The sequence below is a fragment of the Opisthorchis viverrini genome, assembly GCF_000715545.1.
Source record: "Opisthorchis viverrini unplaced genomic scaffold opera_v5_102, whole genome shotgun sequence".
In the NCBI taxonomy this organism is placed as follows: Eukaryota; Metazoa; Platyhelminthes; class Trematoda; order Opisthorchiida; family Opisthorchiidae; genus Opisthorchis; species Opisthorchis viverrini.
Window position 1 is genome coordinate 1,426,954 of NW_008751761.1, and position 22,294 is coordinate 1,449,247.

Consider the following 22,294-nt stretch of genomic DNA (forward strand, 5'->3'; position numbering starts at 1 on the left):
GTTTCGCCCTTCTTGGGGCTCATCAGGTAGACGCATTCCCCGAGTTTCCGTCAATCTTATGTTCTACTTGAACCCAAAAAATTTAAATGACTATCCCTTGAAAATCAAGTTGATTTGCAAATGAGTGTATTTGTCAAGAACAGGAATTATTAAAAGACAATGGTAGTGTGTAATGGATTATTCGCAAGCAAGCAAACAAAACTGCAACATAATTCGTGTACGGGCCAAACAGACTCCATGTGAGTGGAGTCTGCGCTTTCCAAATTATATAAGTGCAATCAAGAAGAAGGGGGACACCCACTCAGCAATGCACTGATGATATCGAGTCAAACAGTGGCATTCGAAAGGGATAAGAGATCACTGTTTCTCGAGATTCTTTCAGAAACTTTACCAAATGCGGATATCCACGGGTATCAAATAAAGTACGTGTAACTGCTGTTGATTTCATAACACACCAACCATGCATGGCCGGAGTGGGGAATAGATATTTATGAATGGGTACTTTGCACACAAAAATTGATGATATTGGCTAAAACAACACCAGTTTGCGTTTGCGTTCAAAGTTGTTACACTACTGAATTAAAATAGTGAGGCTTCGAGATATGAATTCATTGTAAGTCACCCACAACCCCCTGTATTTAACCGAATGTTAAATCAGCGTCCCAAAGTCGCGGACCCGGGCGTTAAAATGTGTGTGGAAATCCTCAAAATTTTGGATTAAATCAGTTCACACTAAATCGGTTCGTTTCAGAGAAAACTGATTCATATACTGTATGCATCGAACGGATTTCAGGGACAGCTAATTCTGTTAGTAACCGTCGGTCTGGGTCCAAACTGCAGACTTCGGTGTTACCCATTGAGTGTTTGTTGTTATTAAAATTCAGTGCAGTCATCACTTCTTTTTATGACAGTGGCAACCCTGAAAATGTCCTAAAAACCTCGCAAAATATCCAACAGCAAACCATATAGTTTTTATTTACCATTTCATAAAACTGTTGAGTCTGTTCGAGTACCTGGTTTCTCAGTGATTTGCAACTAACATCTTGTTTTGTCAAAAGGTGCAGGTGTGCTTCCGGACAAATATATACAAAACGATCTAAGCCCCATCAGACCAAACAAGTGCACTCTGTGCACTTGAATTCACAAGGCTATTCCCGACAGCTCCCTAAAGGCACTTGCCGCTTCGGGATCATGTGACAACAATAAATCTATCGGCCGTTTCCCCTACTATTCCAAATCATGTGACTCTAATTCTTGATAGATGATGAGCTATCACGTTGACTCTCCAGAATAGGGGTATTTCGTGGACCATACAACTTCTTCACCCCAAGGAACATGATATTACAGGAACAACAATGGCGTCTCATTGGCCAATCTGAGAGATTAATTGAAGAACCAGATCAAAGCACTATGAAACGCTGTACTTTGAACAGTTTGTTGGGAGACATGTGGCAGAGTGAGGTAACGCAAGCGCCTCTGTATCTCTCGCTGGGAATGGCTGAGCTGACTCGGGATCACTTTGTTGAATACCCCTCAAACGATTTTGTATTATTCGATATATGATGCTGGATGACTTAGTCAGTCTGGTGTGGTGTCTTGTGACTACCGATTGTTTCCCACACTTTAACGAAAAGTGAAGCTCCCTCGAATGATATTCTAATATCGGTTCCTATTTGTCCACTCTCCTACTTGCTAAGACACCAGTGCACTTGTGCGCCATAGAATAAAACAAGGATGTTTGATAGTCACTTGTCGGAAATCTCGAGCACCACGCTCTCCTTGACAGTTTGGGAGGTACGAACCCGCAAAGACTACGGCAGGAGTGTGACCGCTGGCGTCGATAAAGCACAGAGTGTGGGGGATTGTCATACATCAGTGACGTTTTATATCACAGTTGCTTGCAAACTATCAGCCAATTATTTACTGACTTCCTTTGAACACTAACAGTTTAAGCGGAGGAGCCAACAATCCCTCAGTTTATAAACCGTTCTTCCGTGAGGATTTTGTACACGGCGGATGAACAGGAGCCTTGGAATCTCACTTCAAGTGCCTCCACCTAAGATGAACACTGTGTGTGGGATTTATTCGTCACCGTCTCGTGAAGTAAGCACAAATGGAACTAGATGAAGTTGAGCTGCGCTCCGCTGGCGTCATGAACCTCGAAATCAGGATGTCCAAGGCCCCGGTTGTGTACGCCCTCCGTGGCCAAGTAGCGAGTAAGCAGAGCCCTCTTATCGGCCGATTTTGTAAAGATCAAACTACTCAGAATATACTTTTACTCACCTCAGGTAGCAAGTTGTGTCCTAATATTGGCACTTCCACATGTTTCTGGATATTTACCTAACTGCCCTTTTACGGAGAACTCAAAGATTTTTTTTGGATTCTTGGTGTCTAGCTACAAAGGCAACAAGAGCATAGAAGCCTGACAATTTCAAGCCGGTTAAGTACGATCGTTGTAATTACTTCAAACAGTATTCTGGTTGATCCCAAAGTGCATGCAGATAAGTAGTACGACAAGGTTGTACGACTGACTACTCAAGCAGCTGTAAAGTTTAAAAGCTTTTCTTTAAAAAACCTCTATGATGGTCGAAAAATGGCTCCAATACTGTGAATCTCGTAAGTAATAATCTAAACCTCCAAATGTGAACAGCATTTCAGTTATTTGATCGTAGAAGGATCGCAAAGTTACTGTATATTGGTAGGCCTTGCCATACTTCTCCAATTATGTTCGCTTTAATGCTCACCATCGTGGGAGAAAATTCTATGGCGCCTGGTTGATTTATGAGAAGTGTCGAAACGTGAAAGAATCAACTGTAACGAGCTATTTTCATTCTACATCATTTCTTTCTCCATGAACCGGAAGAGTCGTTTTTCTGTGTACACAAATTCGCTCACAGTATCAATCAATATCACCAATGAAAGTGCCGAATCTGTGATCCAACAATGCGTTGTTTTCGGTTCACTTGAGCGTGATCGATAGTCGTTCTTGTGAGAATCCAACTATATCCATAATCCTGGCATAGGACAAAATGCAGCCAACTGTTTGCAAGTATTCGTTTTGCACTAGAGTTCTGTTTTCTTCGCCACTTTGGACATGCCTAGCGCTAATCATTGACAACGGACGTCAGTTCCACTTCAAGTCTGCACTTGTCAGTTCGCCGCTCTTTTATCTCCCATCTAGCTGTGCGTATCAGTACTCGTGCCCGGGAACTATCTAGACACCCGATCGACAACAATCCTCTTGCGTAGGTCGTTTTCATTATTTACCATGGCCAATCGATTTTCGTGATTTCTCATGCACCACCACGCTTTCTTCTAACTGTCACAGTTTAGTTTTGTTGGCCAGCGGTGCGGATAGCCTCCTCGGTATTTTGAGCCTGATTGTCTAGGTTGGGTCACGTGACGCTGACATTGCTTACTTCCATCAGGGGCCGACGCATATAATTCACCTTTTCGCAAGACCGGTGTACTACAATAATATTACCCAAAAACATCGGTGTTTACTGCCCAATAAAAATAATTCCACATGATTTCTAATAAGTACTTTTCCTTACGTATGAAAAACAACCATGGGGAGCCCATCATGAACTTTTGTTTCAGTTTTGTGACAGGAACCAGAATGAGCTGAACTGATCGAGCATCATGCACCGTCAAGTGTCCCGTGGATGACAACTGATTCTTATATTAACGACTGTTGCGTTTCCCCACTTAACGTGTATTTTGAAATTTGTTCAGTTTTGGCCATGGAATTGGCAGTAAATTTCAGGATATCCTTACCACGATTCTCAATATCTTATGAATGCGAACCCAGTTTGGCCCTCCGAAGCATTTTTACAACTAGACAGTTCGACCAAAATCCATAGCTTTTTAACCATGTCAAGACCCAGCTTCATCGTTCTTCCAAGGACATATTTTCATAGAGTCAGCTTAATTTGCTTGGTAGATCGGTTGTCATAAATAAAGGATTTCCAGAAGAGATGTTCGGGAAGGCACTTCTTGTCGCATCGCAGAGCTAAGCACCGATGCAAAAAGAAACTGTCCCGTTTCCCATACGGAAGCTGTCGTGTGCTTGTAACGTAAATATGGCCGAAAACCCTGCCAAAGACTTGTTTGGCCTCAAAGTTAAGACTCGCTCAAAGCACATCTCTAACTGCGATCGAAGTTTCCCAAAGAATAGCTGAACGGAGTTTGAAAACATATACAACCTACTACTTACTTACTTCACACAATCCCCTTGGGTGTCCACAGTAAAATCAAGCCAGCTGCTTGACAAATTTTGGATCGATTTTGAGTGAACTCGATAATCCAGAGGTTCAATGAAATAACTTCAATAGATACTGGATCACCAATGAAGCGCACACAACCTACTCAAATTTCAACCAAGCTGCCAGTTCCTCCCTCCGACTGTAATTCATTGCCACGTGACTGGGTCAGAGTTCGAATTTGCGACTGCTATTCGCATAAACTGCATCAATCCAACTTTGTTTTCAGGCGAAAAAACCTCGGTATTCATTGTAACAAATCCTGCGACGATTCGTTCTAAGAAATGAGGACACGCGATAGGTTTTAAAAGGGTCACTTTTTACAAGAACATTCAATCACTCTGAAACCAAGTCGTTAGCAAAAACGGCACTGTCGCGATGCCACTTGTGTAAATGCTTGACCNATTGCTTGTAATAAGACGCGTCCTTTTCATTTCTCAGACTCAAATTACTGGAGACAAGGATTGCAGCTTGATGCGCAAACAGGTTCTAGCCCAATCAGGCGGAATCTGAGCGACGTCCTCCTTACTCAGACTTCATGTGAAATGAGCGATTTTTGAATGATGTACACAACAAGAGGGCTTCAATCATGTTCGAATCCCAGGCTAACCGCAAACGGGTGTAGAATCCGTGTATGTATATACAGAGGTGAAGATAAGAAACAATTTACGTATGTATGTAAGTTGAAGCCATCATTTTCCAATGACCATACAGATGAAATTGGCTATTACGGTTTCTCATCTGATCTCTTCCTCGTGTATCTGAACAGCCAGTCGTACAAATGTCGTACAAAACGCTCACCAGGGTAACTAATTCTATCCAAAGGTCGCCTCAGGTTACAGTTCGTAAGATATTTGTCCTGATAGGAAACTACTTGTGAGGTATAAAATCACAAGTGAATTTGTTTCGCAAACCCATTCCGATTAGTGTTCGATAGAGCGAAATGTTGATTGGAACGTTTGGATGCAATACATCCAATGGGCCTCAACAAGGAAGAAGCCTATCGTGGGCTGTCAAAGAGATTTCAGGAACTTGTTACTACTTCTAACCTTGAAAATGCACTTTGATATCTCGAATGAAATATGGGGGAGGGGCAAACAAATTAAATAAAAGAATACTGCAAACAAGAAATCCAGCTGGGATTCACTTGAGTCCCTTGTTAAAACCAAATTGGTGTGTCAAAGAGTGCATTTCACAAGCTAATTTGGCTTCTCATCCGATACCCAATCCTGTAGACCTTCTGATCATACGATTTTGAACAACCCGAAATTCAGCAACAAGTAGAAAATACTACAGTCACAACTTTGTTTTGTTTTGTTAAGTGTATCTAACCATACCGCCCTTGGAAGTTAATGACACCGAGCACCTGTAAGCACAAAAAAAACAGCAAAATTAGCAAACGGCACTCTTTTTTGTTTCTTACGTAATTCGTTGAACATGCTTGTGGAACCACTGCTTCAAATCCAGCAGCATGGTTAATGGTTGTTCAGTTTTAGGCATTCATGTGAGTCCACCTAAAGAGTCCTCGCACATCCTAACTCATGGTTTTTTATAACTGTACACCAACGAATGGAATCGCTGCACCTGAACTTCGCTTTCATTGGGGCTCGTCAGCGCTCCAAAAATTGAGCGTGTTTCCAGCCCAATCCACGCGGGAAGGCAAACGTGTAGAGTCTTCCTATCTTTGGCGTGAATTCAACAGAACGATTGCATAAAGCCAAACAATAGTTGTGTGAATATGGCTTATGGATTTTAGAAAAACATCAAGAGACAGTGGCCAAATTTTCATCACTGTAGCTGAACTTAACTTGCATACGAATCACAACTGTTTGCTCTCGGCTATTCTAATTTTTTGTAAGGTATAAATTTGTCAGCCAAAAAGGATCAAAAATGCAATCATGGACATACTGTTATGTGCTTTAAACTAAGTAAGAGGCAACTACTCTCCAGGTTTCTGAGAAGTAAGAGGAAAGTCCTTTCACGTCTTTTTGTGTACATTGGACCACCGGCTCGAGCACTTTTATTTCAGGCGTGTTGATGTTTGGTCATTTTTTCGACTAGTTCATGCCCTCGCCTCACCTCCAAAATTATTGATTAGTTGCTTCCAGTAAAGGAATATCTGCTTTCCAGGGAGAAAGCTGTCCTATGGGTGTTGAAATTTGGACATTTGAAACAGCATTTGAATACCCGCAGGTTTTGCAAAAACCCGTCGTTCCCATCGAGTCCCTTGTACAGTCTTTTATATCTAAAGGCGTTACTGAACTCCTGACGCTGATTACGATAGCAACCAAAATACGTCAAGGAACACGTTTCTTGATATCTTTCTTATTTCAAAAGTGAGGCATCCATTGGCGTGTGTCGTCATATGATTCATACTCAATCTCACACAGAACACATCACCGATAGAAAGTGCGAAATAGTTTCACAATGATATATCAATCTTAGTCGAGTAACGCTTCGTTTGGTATATATATAAATATATATATACCTTCATTTTCTATACCCGTTGAAAGATCGGTATGAAGTGTGTCTGGCTATCGATATAAAATCAAGAGAACAGATATCGCACATAAAACATCCTAATTCAGCAAAGTACCCTCATCTGCATGCCAATTCGGTTTCAATAGGAGGCTCTTGTCGAATCCAGCGAAATCTCTCGTCTGTGGTGTTCCCAGACAACTGAATGTACTTCACTAAACTACCTCATCTCTCAGCTGGTACGATATTCGAGATATCGCGACACATTGTCCAGGCGTAATGACCTAATGTAAATCAGCTTCCAGCTCACTGTTTGGGTTTAAACGAAGATCAAAGTTGATGGTAATTTTTCCGCATGAAATGTAAATCTTTCTGCACCTTATCACAATCTGATTGCCAACTACTAACACTCAACGTATCCACTTCTCAAATTTATCATTCCGTTTGCATAAAACTGCATGCAAAATATCCCAGGGCTATATCGAAACAGTATGATTGGTCCGGTCCTGTACCGCCTTCCGATCGAAACAAAAGTGAGAAAACATGACTCAAAGCTTAAAATATACTGACAGATTTACACTCAGCTAAGACTGCCCTTAGAGTTTCGTGCCTTATCGCCACACAACATACTCTGTGTATGCCAAATAAACGTGTTGGCCGATGAATTAGCAAACAGTCGCTTTGAGAAATGTGTTAAAATGTTGATTGCCCTTTATCGACTGCATTAACAACGTTTCACGGGAGTTAATAAAATGCAAATTTGACACAGTGATGCTTCCCAGTAGTGTGTGAAAGCCGTAACACACAGGTAAATGAAAGATATTGACTTTAGTAAGCCTAACACAATAAATGTTGTCGCAAACAAACTCAACCGCATGTTGATCAAATTCTATCCTCCATCTCTTTCTCCAATTGTTCCCAGGCTATGGTCACAGTACACCAAAAACCGACTGGGGCAAGATATTCTGTATGTGCTACGCTGTACCCGGAATTCCACTATGCCTGGTCATGTTTCAGAGTATCGGTGAGCGAATGAACACTAGCATGACGTGGCTTTTGCGGCAGGTGAAGAAACAACTCTCTTGCAAATGTCGTTCCGTATCGCAGACAAATCTGATGTTGGTCAGTTTCACAACGGGAACTACGGTACTGGCTATCGGAGCAGTCGTGTTCTCTTGTTACGAAGAGTGGGATTACTTAGATTCTTTCTATTATTGCTTCATTACTCTGACTACTATCGGGTTCGGTGATTTTGTCGCATTGCAACGCAATAACTCCTTGGCCAGACGTCCGGATTATGTGGCATTCAGTCTTATTTTTATCCTTTTCGGTTTGACCGTGGTGAGTTCGGTGATGAACTTGGTCGTCCTACGGTTTCTGACTATGAATACGGAAGATGAACGACGTGACCAACTGGAAGCTGCGGCGCAAGCGCAAGAACTGCAGCGTCTTCGAGGAGATGTCATCTGGACAGAACCGGAATATGAAACCAGCAATTCGACAACTGCGTATCTACCGAAAGAACAAGCCACAAAAATGGATGAGTTTAATTTTTACATGTACCAACCAGCTTTGGCAAACAACGTTCATCGATTCTTCTCCGGTCTCTCATCCTTGTTCACGCCTCAATCCAGGTTCGTGAGGGGTGGCCATGAGGGATTTTTTAGAGAACCACATGAAGTCTGGAAATCTCGTAATGTGAAGAGAAAGTATGGTGTGTGTAATCAACAACTTTCGTACACACCACTGTCTCACCAAGTCACGCACTCTCTCGTCGATGCCGTCAAGATTCCATACAATTCCAAGCAAAAGATGAGATCTTTCAGTGTCCCGGAAAACCACTTTCCTCTGGCGTTGCCGCTCAGGTCTACACGATCAGTTCCTAGTTTGTTGGAGGCTTGGCCACAGAGGAAAAACTGGTACCTGCCTCCTCATTTAGGTGCTGAGGAAAATCCGGAATGCGGTAGAAGCCAACAACATAGCGGCATGATAAGAATGCATCACCCAACAACCAGAGAACATGTTTATCCATGCAACACGTGTGGAAAACATCCCGAGAGATTTTATTCCAGACGGCTACACAGCCAACCAAAATATCCCAGTGTACACTTCAATAGATTACACTCCACAAATACAGTGTCCACCTCATCGTACAATGTGTCTTGTAACTTCAACCGTCAAATCTCCAATTCGAGATGTGCTCGGACGGAAAGCATGTTTCATTCGAATCCAAACCCACCTACAACCCGGTTTTGGACGCACTACCCGATCACCGACCTGCCCAGCATCTCTGATATGTACGACGATAGGCGAGATTCCGACTGTTCAGCAGATCACGATGATACGTCCGAACCGGAAACAAACTGCGTTCTCAATGAATTTGGTGCTTACTCACAACCCGCTGGGCGAAAGTTTTCCTCATCAGCTGTCCCAGACACGATTAACACAGGCCGGGGAATCGTTAACTACGGTTATGACAAAGATGAAATTCGACGTGCTGAACTATCGTTTTGTAGGAACCGTGTGGTTGAAAACTGCCCTTCACCGAATCGCAGTGTGTCATGCCCTAAACAGCTGACTTCTGAAAGAAAGCGTGCTTCGGTTTGAACAAGTCTGTAAACCATGTATATATCACAAGCATTTTTTAGCTAATTTTATGCACTACCTTGTTTGACATTTAGACGATTTGTGTTTTCCTTTCCTTATTACACTTTTTGCAAACACCTGGTTGCTGCGGCGGACACGTGAACGCACGAAATCGTAAGTTTTCGGGGTAGACTGGACAAAGTGTATCTCGTCCGAATGGGTCGGGGTGCCAAAGGAATATTGAACAATCGTTTTAGATTAGAAGCAGCAGGCGAAATCAGGGGGTTATCTCTTTGAGCAGGCTCCAGCGTACGTATAGCGGAAATAGGTGTATCAAATTCATTCGATTTTCGCTCTGCCCATTGATTGAGACGACCCCATATTCATTGCCTATCAGTACATGTTCACCCTCCTTATTCAGGTGGAGGGCTCCAAAGATAAATAGTAAACAAATAGTATTTGGCCGAAACACACCTTTCTCTGATTCCCGAAACTCCTGTTCTTCTGGGGTAAGAGAGAATTTAATATGCCGCTGGCTGATCACTGATGACCGGTCAGAGGATGGAACCGAATTTTGGCTAGGAATCACCTCTCGTATGTGAGCGCAGCACACAAAACAAATTGAGCAGGCTCCAGCGTACGTATAGCGGAAATAGGTGAATCAAATCCATTCGACTTTCGCTCTGCCCAGTGATTGAGACGACCCCATATTTATTGCTTATCAATACATGTTCACCCACCTTGTGGATGGGGGGGGGGCTCATAAGATCAATGATAAACAAATTGTATTTAGCCGAAACACACCACTCTCGGATTCCGGAAATCCCTATTCTTCGGGGTAAGAGAGAATTTGATGTGTTGCTGGCTGATCAATGCTGGCCGGCCAGAGGATGTAACAAAATTTGGGCTGGAAATCAACCATCGTAGTTCAGAACAACACACAAATGAAACTGCCAGATCTAGACATCATAACCGTAACCTGCCTCCCCATCAGTAGTATCACCGTAACCCCAGAACTATACATCACAACCGTAATTTGTCCACACAATCGCGTCATACACAGCACAGGTGTTCACCTATAAATTATCACACTTAACGTATCTAGAATTCCCACCTGCACTTCAGTCAGGTTACATTTTCAGCTGAACAGAACGATTTGTGATCACCGGCTTTGGAACTTGAAGGTAAAAAAATACACGGAATGAATGGATAGGTTTTACCAATACAAAGCACCCAAGTGGGACTGGATCACACCTGGCTGACGTGACTGAAGCAACTGCACGTGAGCTCTTTTACGCAGCAACCGATAAACAGGAATTCAGGCAGATAAACTTGGTTTGCTAGTCAGAATTTGTTGGCTAAAAATAGAAGTCAGCTGACTGATCGAACGAAATGTCTGAACCGAAATGCTCCAGCCAAGCTGAGCAGAAAAGTTCAGACACAACATGTGACTCAGCGAAGATACTGAATGAATCTGGCAGATGAGTGCATTTTTCGGCGATTTATGCCCTATTGAGTTGAGTAGCTTGTTACCCTACTTTATTGCCTGCCAGGAAGCGACAAATGTGGCGTGTACTGATGGCATAACAGTTTTGTTTTAGTGGTACTCATGCATAATCCAAGGGTCTAAATACTCACTTCCATAGATGCATAATCCAGTCACTCCGAATTCAATCGAAATATGTCGGTTCAGGTGTAACAGCTAAACAAGAGCATGCAGGAAAATGCCGCATGCTGAGGTTAGAATTGGGCAGCCCAAATAGTATGGTGGACTGAACAACGCTTCCTGTTTTCAGACATTATACCCTTATAGCAAAAGCTGTGACATTTGGGGCCAAATTATTAAATACCAGCTCTGCAAACGGTACCTCGTACAGCAGATCAACAGGCAAACTGCTTTTGTTGGACCTAAATGCCCCCTCATCTCGCACGTGCCAGTTATTCAATCCCGCCAACGCAACAAAAGCAATTTAAAACATGACACTGTTTTGGGGTTCCTCGGCAACCTGCTGTGCAGAAAACCCAATTGGATTAACGTTAAAAAAGAGGACAGATGAGGTACCAAATAAACCCTGGGTCACAGTTATATTACAGTACGAATCTGTAAGAGTTGCGTGTTTCCCGCTACTCAGATAACAATATGATGACCACAAATGCACTTGGTTGGAAGACCGAGGCAGGTGAGCCACGGTTTCGCTTGTCTATCTGTGGGTGACTCTAAACAAAGCGTGGACAGCCGGCTTGTGTGTTTCAACTAGCCTTAAGGGGAAGACTACAGCGGCAGAACGAGACAAAACGGATTAAAGACAGGCAAATGTAGTTTCGTGATTTTTAATGGCGGCACAGTGTTTCGATGCCCAATCAAGCTCCAAATGAAACGTGGCTTTGCATATTCTGTCGGAGAATCCTTGACCTTGGCGTTTATTTGTTGCCTGACTTTTCTGCATGTGGCACTAAAAACTCGGAGATCGCAGTGTGTGCAAAAATAGTGCAGTGTAATCAGTATCTTCTTTTGATTGCATGTCACTTACTCTAATGCTACGCGAGTTTATTTCTGCCGGGGTAAAACCTAATTTGCCTTTTGGGCCAAAAGTACAGTCTGGGCTTCTGACTCCCACTGCGCACAGCAAGTCCAAAGTTAGGACCTTTGATTTTGAGAGTATTCCAGCCACACTGGAAAGTGCTGTAGTGGTGACGGTCAACCGTCGCAAGGTCGAAGTGTGTGGGTTCACTGGTGACCTTTGCTAATCCATCCTTTCTCAGGGGAATACAGAGTCCTACTTTCATAAATATGGTTTCAAACTCTTGTCACGCTAGACAGCATGAGATCATGTCCGGAACACCTCGTATGAGGGCTCTTCATATTACGAGATTTGTTGCATCACGTCGCCTTTTTGCAGATGAATTTGAGGAACTGAGAATGATAGAAAGACTTTTTGTCCCGTAATTCATTACTCCCGTTTCATAAACTCGCTTCATCTAAAATATCCATCTCGAAAATTCTTTTGGTCCCACATCACTCAACAGGAAAACGAAAAAAAGCATAAATTTGAGTGAACCTAGTGCGATGGCCACCTCCGTGGCAAGTCAACCAACTCCGCTCCAGTCGTTCACTCTGCGCCTCTTCATTGTTTCGCCCTGGCCGGTGGCTATGAGCTGCCAAAATGTTTTCAGTTCTAAAGGTGACCGCCGATTTCCGGGCACTTGTTGCCCTGTGGTCCGCCCGGCACCAATTCCCAAGTGAAGTTCCAGTAGCACTCGGATCCTGCTCCATTCGCATCACTTTCTTCCTTAACGTCAGGATGCGTCCAGACGTGAAATGCACATCTCTAAAGCACCAGGCTTCCCAAGTTCACCATTGGCACTACACGCTTCAGATAGCAGGTGCGTTGGCAAAGCTCATCGAAAACGGCTTGGCAGCATGCGACCAGTGGAGGGGGTGTGAAACTGTCCATAAATATAGTTTACTATCCTTCGGTAGGGATATTTTTCTGACAATCACGAAAAAAACTCGCCATGGGATCCAATCACATTCAGTCTATTTTGAGCGACTAGTTATATTTGGTTCTGCATACCGTTGTCAAAAAAGTTGGTTTAGTGTATGAGTGGTCCTCCATAATACAACCCCCCCCCACTAGGAATGCAATTCCCCTCTTAGTAAAGAGCCACTAAGACAAATCAAATACTCTCGCTCCAGAATGGGTTGGTAAATAAACACTTCAAGCGATGCTTTCATCCTTCATCTTCTCTCTACCGAATGATGTTAAAAGGTCTGGGACTATCCACCGAGCATATCCAAGTTGACATCCGTAGCTTTCTATGTGGATGAGTAAGAAATCCTGCGACTCCTGACAGTGGGGATACCAGAGACCCAAGGATCGTTAGCTATCAAACATTCAGACCATCTTGGGATCTGAATGATAGAACGCCGTGCCAACATTGAAGGGAACGGTCACCAGCTGGCATCCTGGTGTGAGAATGCCGCTTGACACCACTTAGACTACTGCGCTAACGTGTGATCTACGTACCTGAGGAAGGACGTTGAGTTGCTAGAATCTACATGGAGAATGGCAACCAGCTGTTTTGCTTGCATAAAGAACAGACTCTATCGGGACTGACCATACTGTTTTTGAGCACTACAGCCTTGGACCTTACAAGATTCTGAACCTGGAGGGTTAGTTTTGGAACTTAATTGAAACGGCTTGTACATTGGAAAAACGGAACAGATTTGAAAGAACAAAGCAAAATTTAGAGGTTGGTTGCCAAAAAGAATTCCAGAATATCGTTGTGCTCTTTAGGAGGGACAAACAAACTTGACGTGATTTAAGAAGTAATCGTGAGTGCCACGTGAAACTACTCTCCAAATGCAGTTCCCTAATCTCTTATGGGGTTTGAGGGTAAGCGGGTATGCCATGTATGTGAAAATGATCATTCCATGAACACAAATGCCTTAACTTATGATTCGACTGAAAGATATCTTGCAATGCATCCATACTTTTCGTTTATTACTTTATAGCCTGTAAATTGCCATTTTATTCCACGGGGTCTGCATCACAGAAGAGATGAGATTACCTATTTGATGGTCTCGTATCAAGCATAGCCTCAGTATTGCACTCCATACCCTTCACTATCGGGGATTTGTGGTGAGTGTTGTTGAAGATGCGACCATTTTTTTCTCCTCATATAACTGACGATATGCGAACAGACCCTGTTTATGGCTAACTAAAAATGTGTAGTAAGCTTACCGATTCCTCTGACCCACTTGGGCATCTGTGTGTCCGTAATTACTCATTTTTCTCCTTTCCTATTTTTACTGTGGGTGGGGGGCGTGGTGTGCACCCGAACGCGAAATCGCTTGTTTCTGCTCTCACTAGTAACTAGCGCACAAGCTGTTTTAGTTGGCTTCACTGCCGATGTAACACTGCTAATACACACTGCACAACCAGCACAGAAATGTTCAGGTAACAGTAAGATAACTTTTAAATCAAGCTTACCTCCTGAAGACGAAGCTAACCTGTGGCAACAACCGGGGAACCCTGTGCAGCCATTTCACTCCTATCGAAGTGAAGCAGCAGTGTGTATCCCTTGAATTTCCGAGGAGATTCTAACCGATGACCACCAGGCTAGTAGACGCAAACTGAACTATTCTAGCACGGATGGCTGACTTGACAATGACACGAGACATGGCGGCAACACATTCATAAGCGCCTTTGTGTACGAGATCAAGAAGAATGTCACGCGAATCTGTTGAAGTGAATGAGTGGCCGCAGATTATTTTTCAAAGCAGCAAACTGCAGCTGAAATTTGGTATATTTTTAGGACTCAATCTCCATCATAAACTACTCAGCTATTTTTGAATTCACATCAGCTGAGCACTTCAAATGTGCATGCAGTTTTCCAAGATCCATTGTGTTGATTTCGGCCTGAGAAAATAATCCACCAGACGAATCCACCAATCGTCCAAAGGGAAGCCATATATATATAACCATATATATATAGCCATATAACCATACGAGTCTCTTTCTGTCTGTCTGGATTCCAGTAGCCAACTCTTATAACGGAAATTATAAACTGCATCAAATCGGAATGCTAGGCTTTGCGGCGCAGTCGTGTTCACCCCTCTGTATGGCTTCAAATGTCACTGTATACGAGATTTCTTTAAAGAGGAGAGGCATATGAAAGGTCAGATGTGTAGCTTGGGCGGTGTCTAGCGTTTGGCCAGGCGCAGTGGATCGTACTATTCCGCTTCTAGCGAATTCATTGGATTGACGGATCAACATAGTTACTTTTCACTACTCACGAGTAGCGAAAAATTAATGATTAACTTGACGGCACCACAGCCATCAGCACACACAGCTCTGTTGACATGGGATTTCCTCTATCACAACCTTCGCCGTCGACAAAGAGGACCTGGTACCAAAGACAGATTTCATTGATGGAAACCGAATCTCGCTACGCAAAGGCCACCTCGCGTTTCGGTTGGTACGATATTCGCCCTATCGAAGTACGCTTTGTTGGTGTATTGCATTATTTTTTAGGCGAGTGTTGTCAGTGACCTCCTAACATCTGTCTGATTTCAAGGAGACACAATCGTCCTGCTAAGTTGACTGTCATACCGAAGAGGCGATATCTTAAGCGAGCCTTTTCTGACCACGTATCAATTAATTAGCCAGAAAACGCGGTGTACAGCACACCACAAGTAGCCGGAACGGATCACACCTGGAATACGGATTGCAGAGAATGAGGTTGGATCGTAGGATGAAACCCGGATACTTCGACCCTTAGTTTGGTCGAAATCAGAGGTACTGCTTTCATCTTTATGTAAAACTATGTAGTTCTATTGACAGAGTTTTGCGCTTGTTAATGAGAACTGGCTAGGTGGCAGAATACGCACTAATATGGTTTTACTTACTGCCATCGAATTTGGGATTAGAGACCCTTCAGGGGAGTACTTACTAACCAGGAGTAAATATTAGGTCGGCACTGACGTTTTTAACGGACCAAAGCTGTCAATCCGTGCCACTAGCCGTGATTCAGCACTACTTTGTGGCATCACTGGCTTCTTTTGAAGTTGGTTTTATTTGAACTGATCGAAGACACAAAGCTGCTGGCCGAAATCTGTGGTCCAATTTGAAGACGGGCTTGGCGATTGCTCCAGATGGCCTTGAATGGTGGTTTTTTTTAATTTGATCGAAAATGCAGCAGCAATAAACATGCTACATTGTTGTGATGCGGACCAAAGGTACAGTACGCAGAATTCAGGGTGGTGGGACAGACAGAAATTCAAATATTTTCTGAATATTTAGCCACATTGCATTTCACATCGGATGTGGTTAGATAACATAAAGCTCCCTCTTTCCGACATAAATCAGGTAGCCAATAACACGATTGGTGATCATTATCGCAAGTGTATTCTAGCGCCCAGTAAATCGACCGAAGAGATAAACCGTCCCTACCGACAAACCTCTGCTAGAGGGACCGCTCCACATGACAGAATGCTCGATCAACGACTATGCTGCGCAGTCAGTGTGTGCAATATAAATCGTTCTGGTAATTGATCCGCCACAAACCAACAGATAAGCCGACCACGACGCAATACAGATCAAGAACGGGCCAATCAGAATCCAGGTTACAGCGCAAAGACTGCTCTCTGTAGACTATATAAACGCAGGCACGAAGAGAGGAACTACCCAACCAACAGCGCACTGAAGATGTCTCCTCGAATGGTGACGAAACGTTTGCAAATCAATTGCCAAGCTCGGCGAACAGATCAACAGCCACCTGATCAATTACCAACCAATACACCCGAGCTACCAATATTCCAACACATTACCATAAATCGTTCTGGCCATTCAAGTTTTCCAAGCACAAGCCCTGTTTTTCTGGAAGTTCAGTGTTCAGGATTTTTTGTTAAACTGACCAGGCAGATGCGTTAGCAAATTTAGTATCTCTGTGTTTTTCACTCGGCACTGTCTACTAGAAGGGAATGAAACTCTTAGTTGACCGGTTTCCATTGGGTTGGGCCTATTCCATCCCGCAGAAAAATGAACTCAACACCAAGAGCAAGAATACCTACCTGACACCAGACGATGCAGTACACCAACCTGAAATACACAACACCCCGAAAAATTTATTTAGACACTTCACCTTTTCAAGGTATATTCAAAGGATGCTCATTTCCTTACACGGTGTCAGTCATTCATCGGATTGGTTACATTTCTGGCTAATGCAGTGAGAATCTCGTACGAATATGTCCAGTTGAACTACGTGCGCACTTTGATTGGCCAAGCTGAAACATACGAATTCATGCTCAACACATCCCTCAGTCGGTTGTTCGAATCCAAATCGCTGCGTCTCCATATTCCGACCAGATATGAGGAGATTCCGCCCAGCAGGCGAAGCCAACCTATGCTGAAAAGCTGAGAAGCACCGTACTGCTGATTTCTCCTTATTGAGAATGAGCAATGAGCATCTTGATTGACTCCAGGATGTTTCGAATTTGCGATCTCCTAGCCAGTAGCTAGAGCACTTAGCCGTTTGGCCGCAAGTGTCTGATCAGCACTGTGACCACGTCACGCTTCGGCGATTCGGTTTTACTGCTGCTTTGGTTAGTCTCTAACTGCTAGCGAAGCATAAATGCTGAAAACCGGTGTTATGCTGTCGACGATGATGATGAGAATACTATTTGGATTGTCTATTCTGTTGTCTGAAGCTTGATGACTGAATTCACAAAACCACTAAACGGACCATGTCTATCAGCCCAGAGCTTCTTGAGAGCCGTTTCGCACTGGGTGGTGAGACCTTCAATTTCGGCGATATTGAACTGAAATAGGTCGGTATGACCAAAGGCGCGGAGCTCAGAGGAATGACGCGACACCTAAGTGGGGTTTTGCAATACATCATCATAGTGTTTGGGTCTCATATGGAAATATTAGGTACACTTCAATTGTGTCGGGATCAACCACTTCAGATGGAAATTGAGTTTTGTAACGAGAAACGTGATTTCATCCAAGAGTGTACCCATAAATTGTTATTGGGAAACCCCAAGTAGCAATCACGTCCTACCAACCGGTGCTCAGTCATACCGAATCACAGTGACCTAAAACTATGAAATTCGGAAGCCTTGCGAGCCACAATGTGCTTGACAAAGCCTGCGTTACTCACAAAGAGAGATATTGATCGGATTTTCGGTTGACCGACTATTCTTAAGTAACTTAGCTCGTGCGGCAAAAAACACTCAATAGCATTGCGGTTATTCATTCGCCCGAGACACGTGTGCATATACCAAACTGGCGTATGTGCGTAAAACTCAATTCATTTTCGCGAACAAATATTTCCTTTGGATCAAGATGCCCATAACTGAGTTGTTAAAGAAGGAGCAACAGAGTAACCAAGAATAGTGAAACTTTCCAAAATTCGGCTTCTTGCTCTCCCTTAGAGGTTTTGCATTCGGCCCATAGAACTTGTCTTATGAAGCTGTAAATACAATCCAACCTAATTGAGTGCAAGAGTCTCGTGAGTATCATCTGGTGTTCTGTCCACGCCTGTTTCAAATTTCGCGCGATTGTAATTTTACTAATTCCCTTACTACTGCAGTCATCCGGAATTTAGTATTGTCCAGCTGTTCTGTGGGTTCTCTATCCGTCCCCATCAAGTGAGAGTACACCTTGACCGGGAAAGGGCAAAATCTCGTCAACGCGACTGCCCCAAATTAGTATTCCAAGACAGGCAGTCCCTTCACTACGCGTTTGAAGTCATTAGGACCCTTCCGCTGATGGCATTGTGCTTACGCTTTTTTCACCTTTGATTGGGAGGAAAATTTGACCTTTTCAAATCTACGATGGTTTATCTATAAATAGGAATACAACGGTATTTTCCGCAAATGTATTTGATTGTATTTCATTCAGCTAAACGCCACACAACCGGGTGGCTTATATAGTAAGTGTATACCAATTTTTTTCGCAAATTGAACCACGATACTATGGTAATAAACTGAACCGGTCCATTTTGTCATGTACATTGCCATAAAATGAATTTTTGTACTGCGAAATGTCTCGCAGAATTCAAAGCGAGCTATGCTAGGTTGATCTGAATGTTTCTACTTCTATCAACATGCTGACGTATACTGGTGACGTCAGAAAACAGCGGCGAAAAAATCTGATGTTGTTCGATCTGACGACCTTGTTAGCCATCCCGTCTTTTTATTGCGTTCAGTCCAGTGGATGGGGAGGCACGCGAACTGTTCAGAAGTCGGACACTAAAATCATATTTCAATAGCTTTAGACAGCAAACGGCACCTTCTGGTTACGTCCGCACTTCGTCGGCCACTGTGAAAGAACCATCCTCAGAAATCAGAACCATGGGCGATGAAATCAGTCCTGAGCTCATGCAGTCGCGTACTTTGTTGGTCACAATGGGTTTTCAGAATCCGATGCCAGGATCAAAAAGAACCTATATATTCATACACAATCTGAATTACACTATTCTAAAGGCCTCGATTCAGAAGGTTACACTGCCTGACGTTATCTGTTATTTGTGACCTCCCTAATAATCTGAATTTTCCAACATATCCTGTTTGTTTAGATTTGATAATCACTTCTATACACGCAGATCGTGCAGTCGGCCAATGTGTGCTATGCCTTTTTTCCAACAGAGTGCGTTGCTTTTTGGCGTTCTTCAAATATTTTGTCCACGTTTCCCACTCTTTCATCCAGAATTGAAATTAGTCTGCGATGTTTGCTGAGGAACTATCTCGATTCCGCACAGAAAGGCTGTGGAGAGTGTTCCTCGATTGTCGTGCGAATTCAGCGTAGACAATACTTACACACCGTCGACTAGAAACGTAAACCCTGGTTCATCGGATGCAGTACGCATCTGTATTCGTTTAATATGTGAGCCGATTAGTACTTGGTTTTTTTTGGACACATTTCTTCACATTTTCACACAAGCATAACTACGGTTTGCTAGCTTCAAGTTCCATAAATGTCGTTTTTCATTTTGAAAACCTGTCATTTTGAGTAGTCGTGTACATTTGGTTGAAGGAAGGACGAATGAACAAACTTTTGAACAGGAAAAGAAGCAGAATTTATTATTCAACACACGACCAAGTAATCTCAGGCTGACGCAAGGATACCAAATATCACGATGGACAGGTAGAACCCATTGGTTTTTCAGTTACTTTGTGCCGGTAGTTGTAACCCTTTTATCCCAACCAGCCGCCGGTCTGTATGTGTTTAGTGGCTGGCAGCCGTCATTTTTTTAATTCGGGGAAACACATCTGTCCAAACCTGCAGGATTAAGATCTGGCTCACCAGACGCAGCTTCGGAGATGGATTGGTGCTTTTCGCTTTTGTACTCATAACAGGTAAATGGGGACCTTACTGTATTTTATTCTACTTTATAATAATAGTACGCAACTTCCTGATCAAAGTTCTTGGGTAGATTCAACAATGATCTATAATAACGCTTTGTACTTGCTTTAATCAGAAGGTATCATGTAGTGCGACAACAGATGTCACGTGAACACCACATGGAGCAGAACCGTGAGCTTGCTTGATTGCGACCAGTGGTTAAGACCTGGTGCCAACAGCCTCAATGACCAGGTGTCTTCTCAGGAGCTCGTGATCGTTTGTTCTTAGTACACGGGATGCTATGTTGTGCGAAGCCTACGATGGTGCTGGACATTGTCTGCAGTGACTTCATTGTATAGAAAAAATTAAGTCAAACCACATCTCAATGCAGAAACCCCGTGGGTGAATCCGTGCTTTGTTTCATCAGTAATTGGGCTCTTCTAAATGAACACCAATGCGATCAAATGCCATGCTGCTCCCTTCTGCAAACGTTATGAGCTTTCCACAGTATTAGGCCAGAAACAGCGATGGAAACGATTCTCCGCGGATAAGGATTTGCGGGCCAAGATTTGGAATGCCTAAAATTAGGTTGCGCCTCACGCAACAACTAGATTGTAGGATACGTGTGCCTAATGCAAATCTTACTAGAGATGGCTGTCCATTTTGAACAGTATGGCGTTTACATGAAGGAAACTACTCACAAGGTTGCTGAAAACTCTTCGACAGTCCCTTCTTAGGGCTCATCAGTTGAGCGCAGTCCCCGAGTTTCCGTCGAACTTATGTTCTACTTGAACGTTCTACTTGGGGTTTAGATCAAAATTTCCCTGTCATCCCAATGCTTTGTCTGGTTTCCATCTGGAACGAGGAGTTTGAGACGACTGCGCAGTGTAAACCGCACGTGGCAACACCCCACACATTCGGAAAGATACGCAAGGCGACCATAGAGGATACGCTGCTGAGTTAAGTAAAGAAGTACCACCTCTCCAAGTGGTTGCAAAACATTAAAAGCAAAGACTTGCTTCAGTTTTATCAGAGACGATCGTCACTTTCCGTTGTTGATGGTTGCTTATTGTTCGCAGAACGCGTTGTCGTACCAGAGGAGCTGCAAAGGCTTGTTTCATCAAGGACATCCTAGGTTCATCCGGATGAAATCAATGATCCGAAGCTACGTCTATTGGCTTCATATTGACAGCCAAATCAAAACGCTCGTCAAATCTTGCGTTGGCTTCAAAGTGCCCTAGAAAATGTGAACTCCGTTCTTGGACACATAATGCATGGTCAGGGATACATGCGGACTATGCCGGTCAAAGTTTTCTAATTATCGTGCACGCCTACAGCAAGTGGCCAGAGATTTTTCCCATGAAGAAAACGAAGACCACATCAACCACTAGCGAGTTGCAGAAAGTCTTCTGTCGTTTCTGTCATCCTGAAAAGCTCGTATCTGACAACGGGACACAGTTCACGTCGTCCCAGTTCGCGGACTTCTGTCTTGCCAGTTGAAGTGAACACGTTAGAACGCCCCCATATCACCCACAATCAAACGGCAGGGCAGAACGACAAAAGAACTTTGCTTAAAGCAGAAGGGGGAGGAACCACGGCAAACATCCTACAAAAACTCCTCTTAATTTTCCGTCTAACTCCAAATCCGTCCACACCGGAGGGCAAATCGCCTGCAGAGACACTACTCTAACGCACTCCCCGAAACACCTTTGATCCTCTGAAGCTTCCAAAGGAGGGAGTGGAGTCCTACTATAATCGCAAGCATGGTGCAAAGTGCGAACATCCGACAGCGCGTATTAGTAAAGTACTCTCATGGTAATCGCATATCCTGGCGTCAAGGCAAAATCAATCGGCGATTCGGAACTGTCATCTATGGTGTTCGTGTGGGTTCGTCATGCAAATCAGTTGAAAGAAGCTTATTCATAACCCAGCCAGAGAGTGAATGCGTTGCCTCTGAACTTTTTGATAGAACACCTGGATATGAACAGAGAAAGGACAACCGGTGCTCAAGTTGCGGAACCGGTGCCAAAAGCGCCTGTGTATCAACAATCAAGAAGGATTAAACCCAAAAGAATGCCGGTGACAAAGACTTAAGTTAATCCGAGACAGAAGACTTAT

General features: G+C 43.5%; 2 protein-coding genes across 2 annotated transcripts in view; one reads left to right on the forward strand and one right to left on the reverse strand.

Moving 5' to 3' along the window:
• The window catches only part of T265_05541 (hypothetical protein), a gene marked incomplete at both ends in the record, with an annotated part of 27,582 nt that extends 18,235 nt beyond the window's left edge, over positions 1–9,347 (forward strand). The window contains one exon of the mRNA XM_009170575.1: positions 7,663–9,347. Coding sequence (XP_009168839.1) covers positions 7,663–9,347 — 1,685 coding nt within the window. The remainder of the gene's footprint in view (positions 1–7,662) is intronic.
• Positions 1–22,294, reverse strand: part of T265_05542 (hypothetical protein) — a gene marked incomplete at both ends in the record, with an annotated part of 86,190 nt that overhangs the window by 23,954 nt on the left and 39,942 nt on the right. The gene's annotated exons all lie outside the window — the stretch shown is intronic.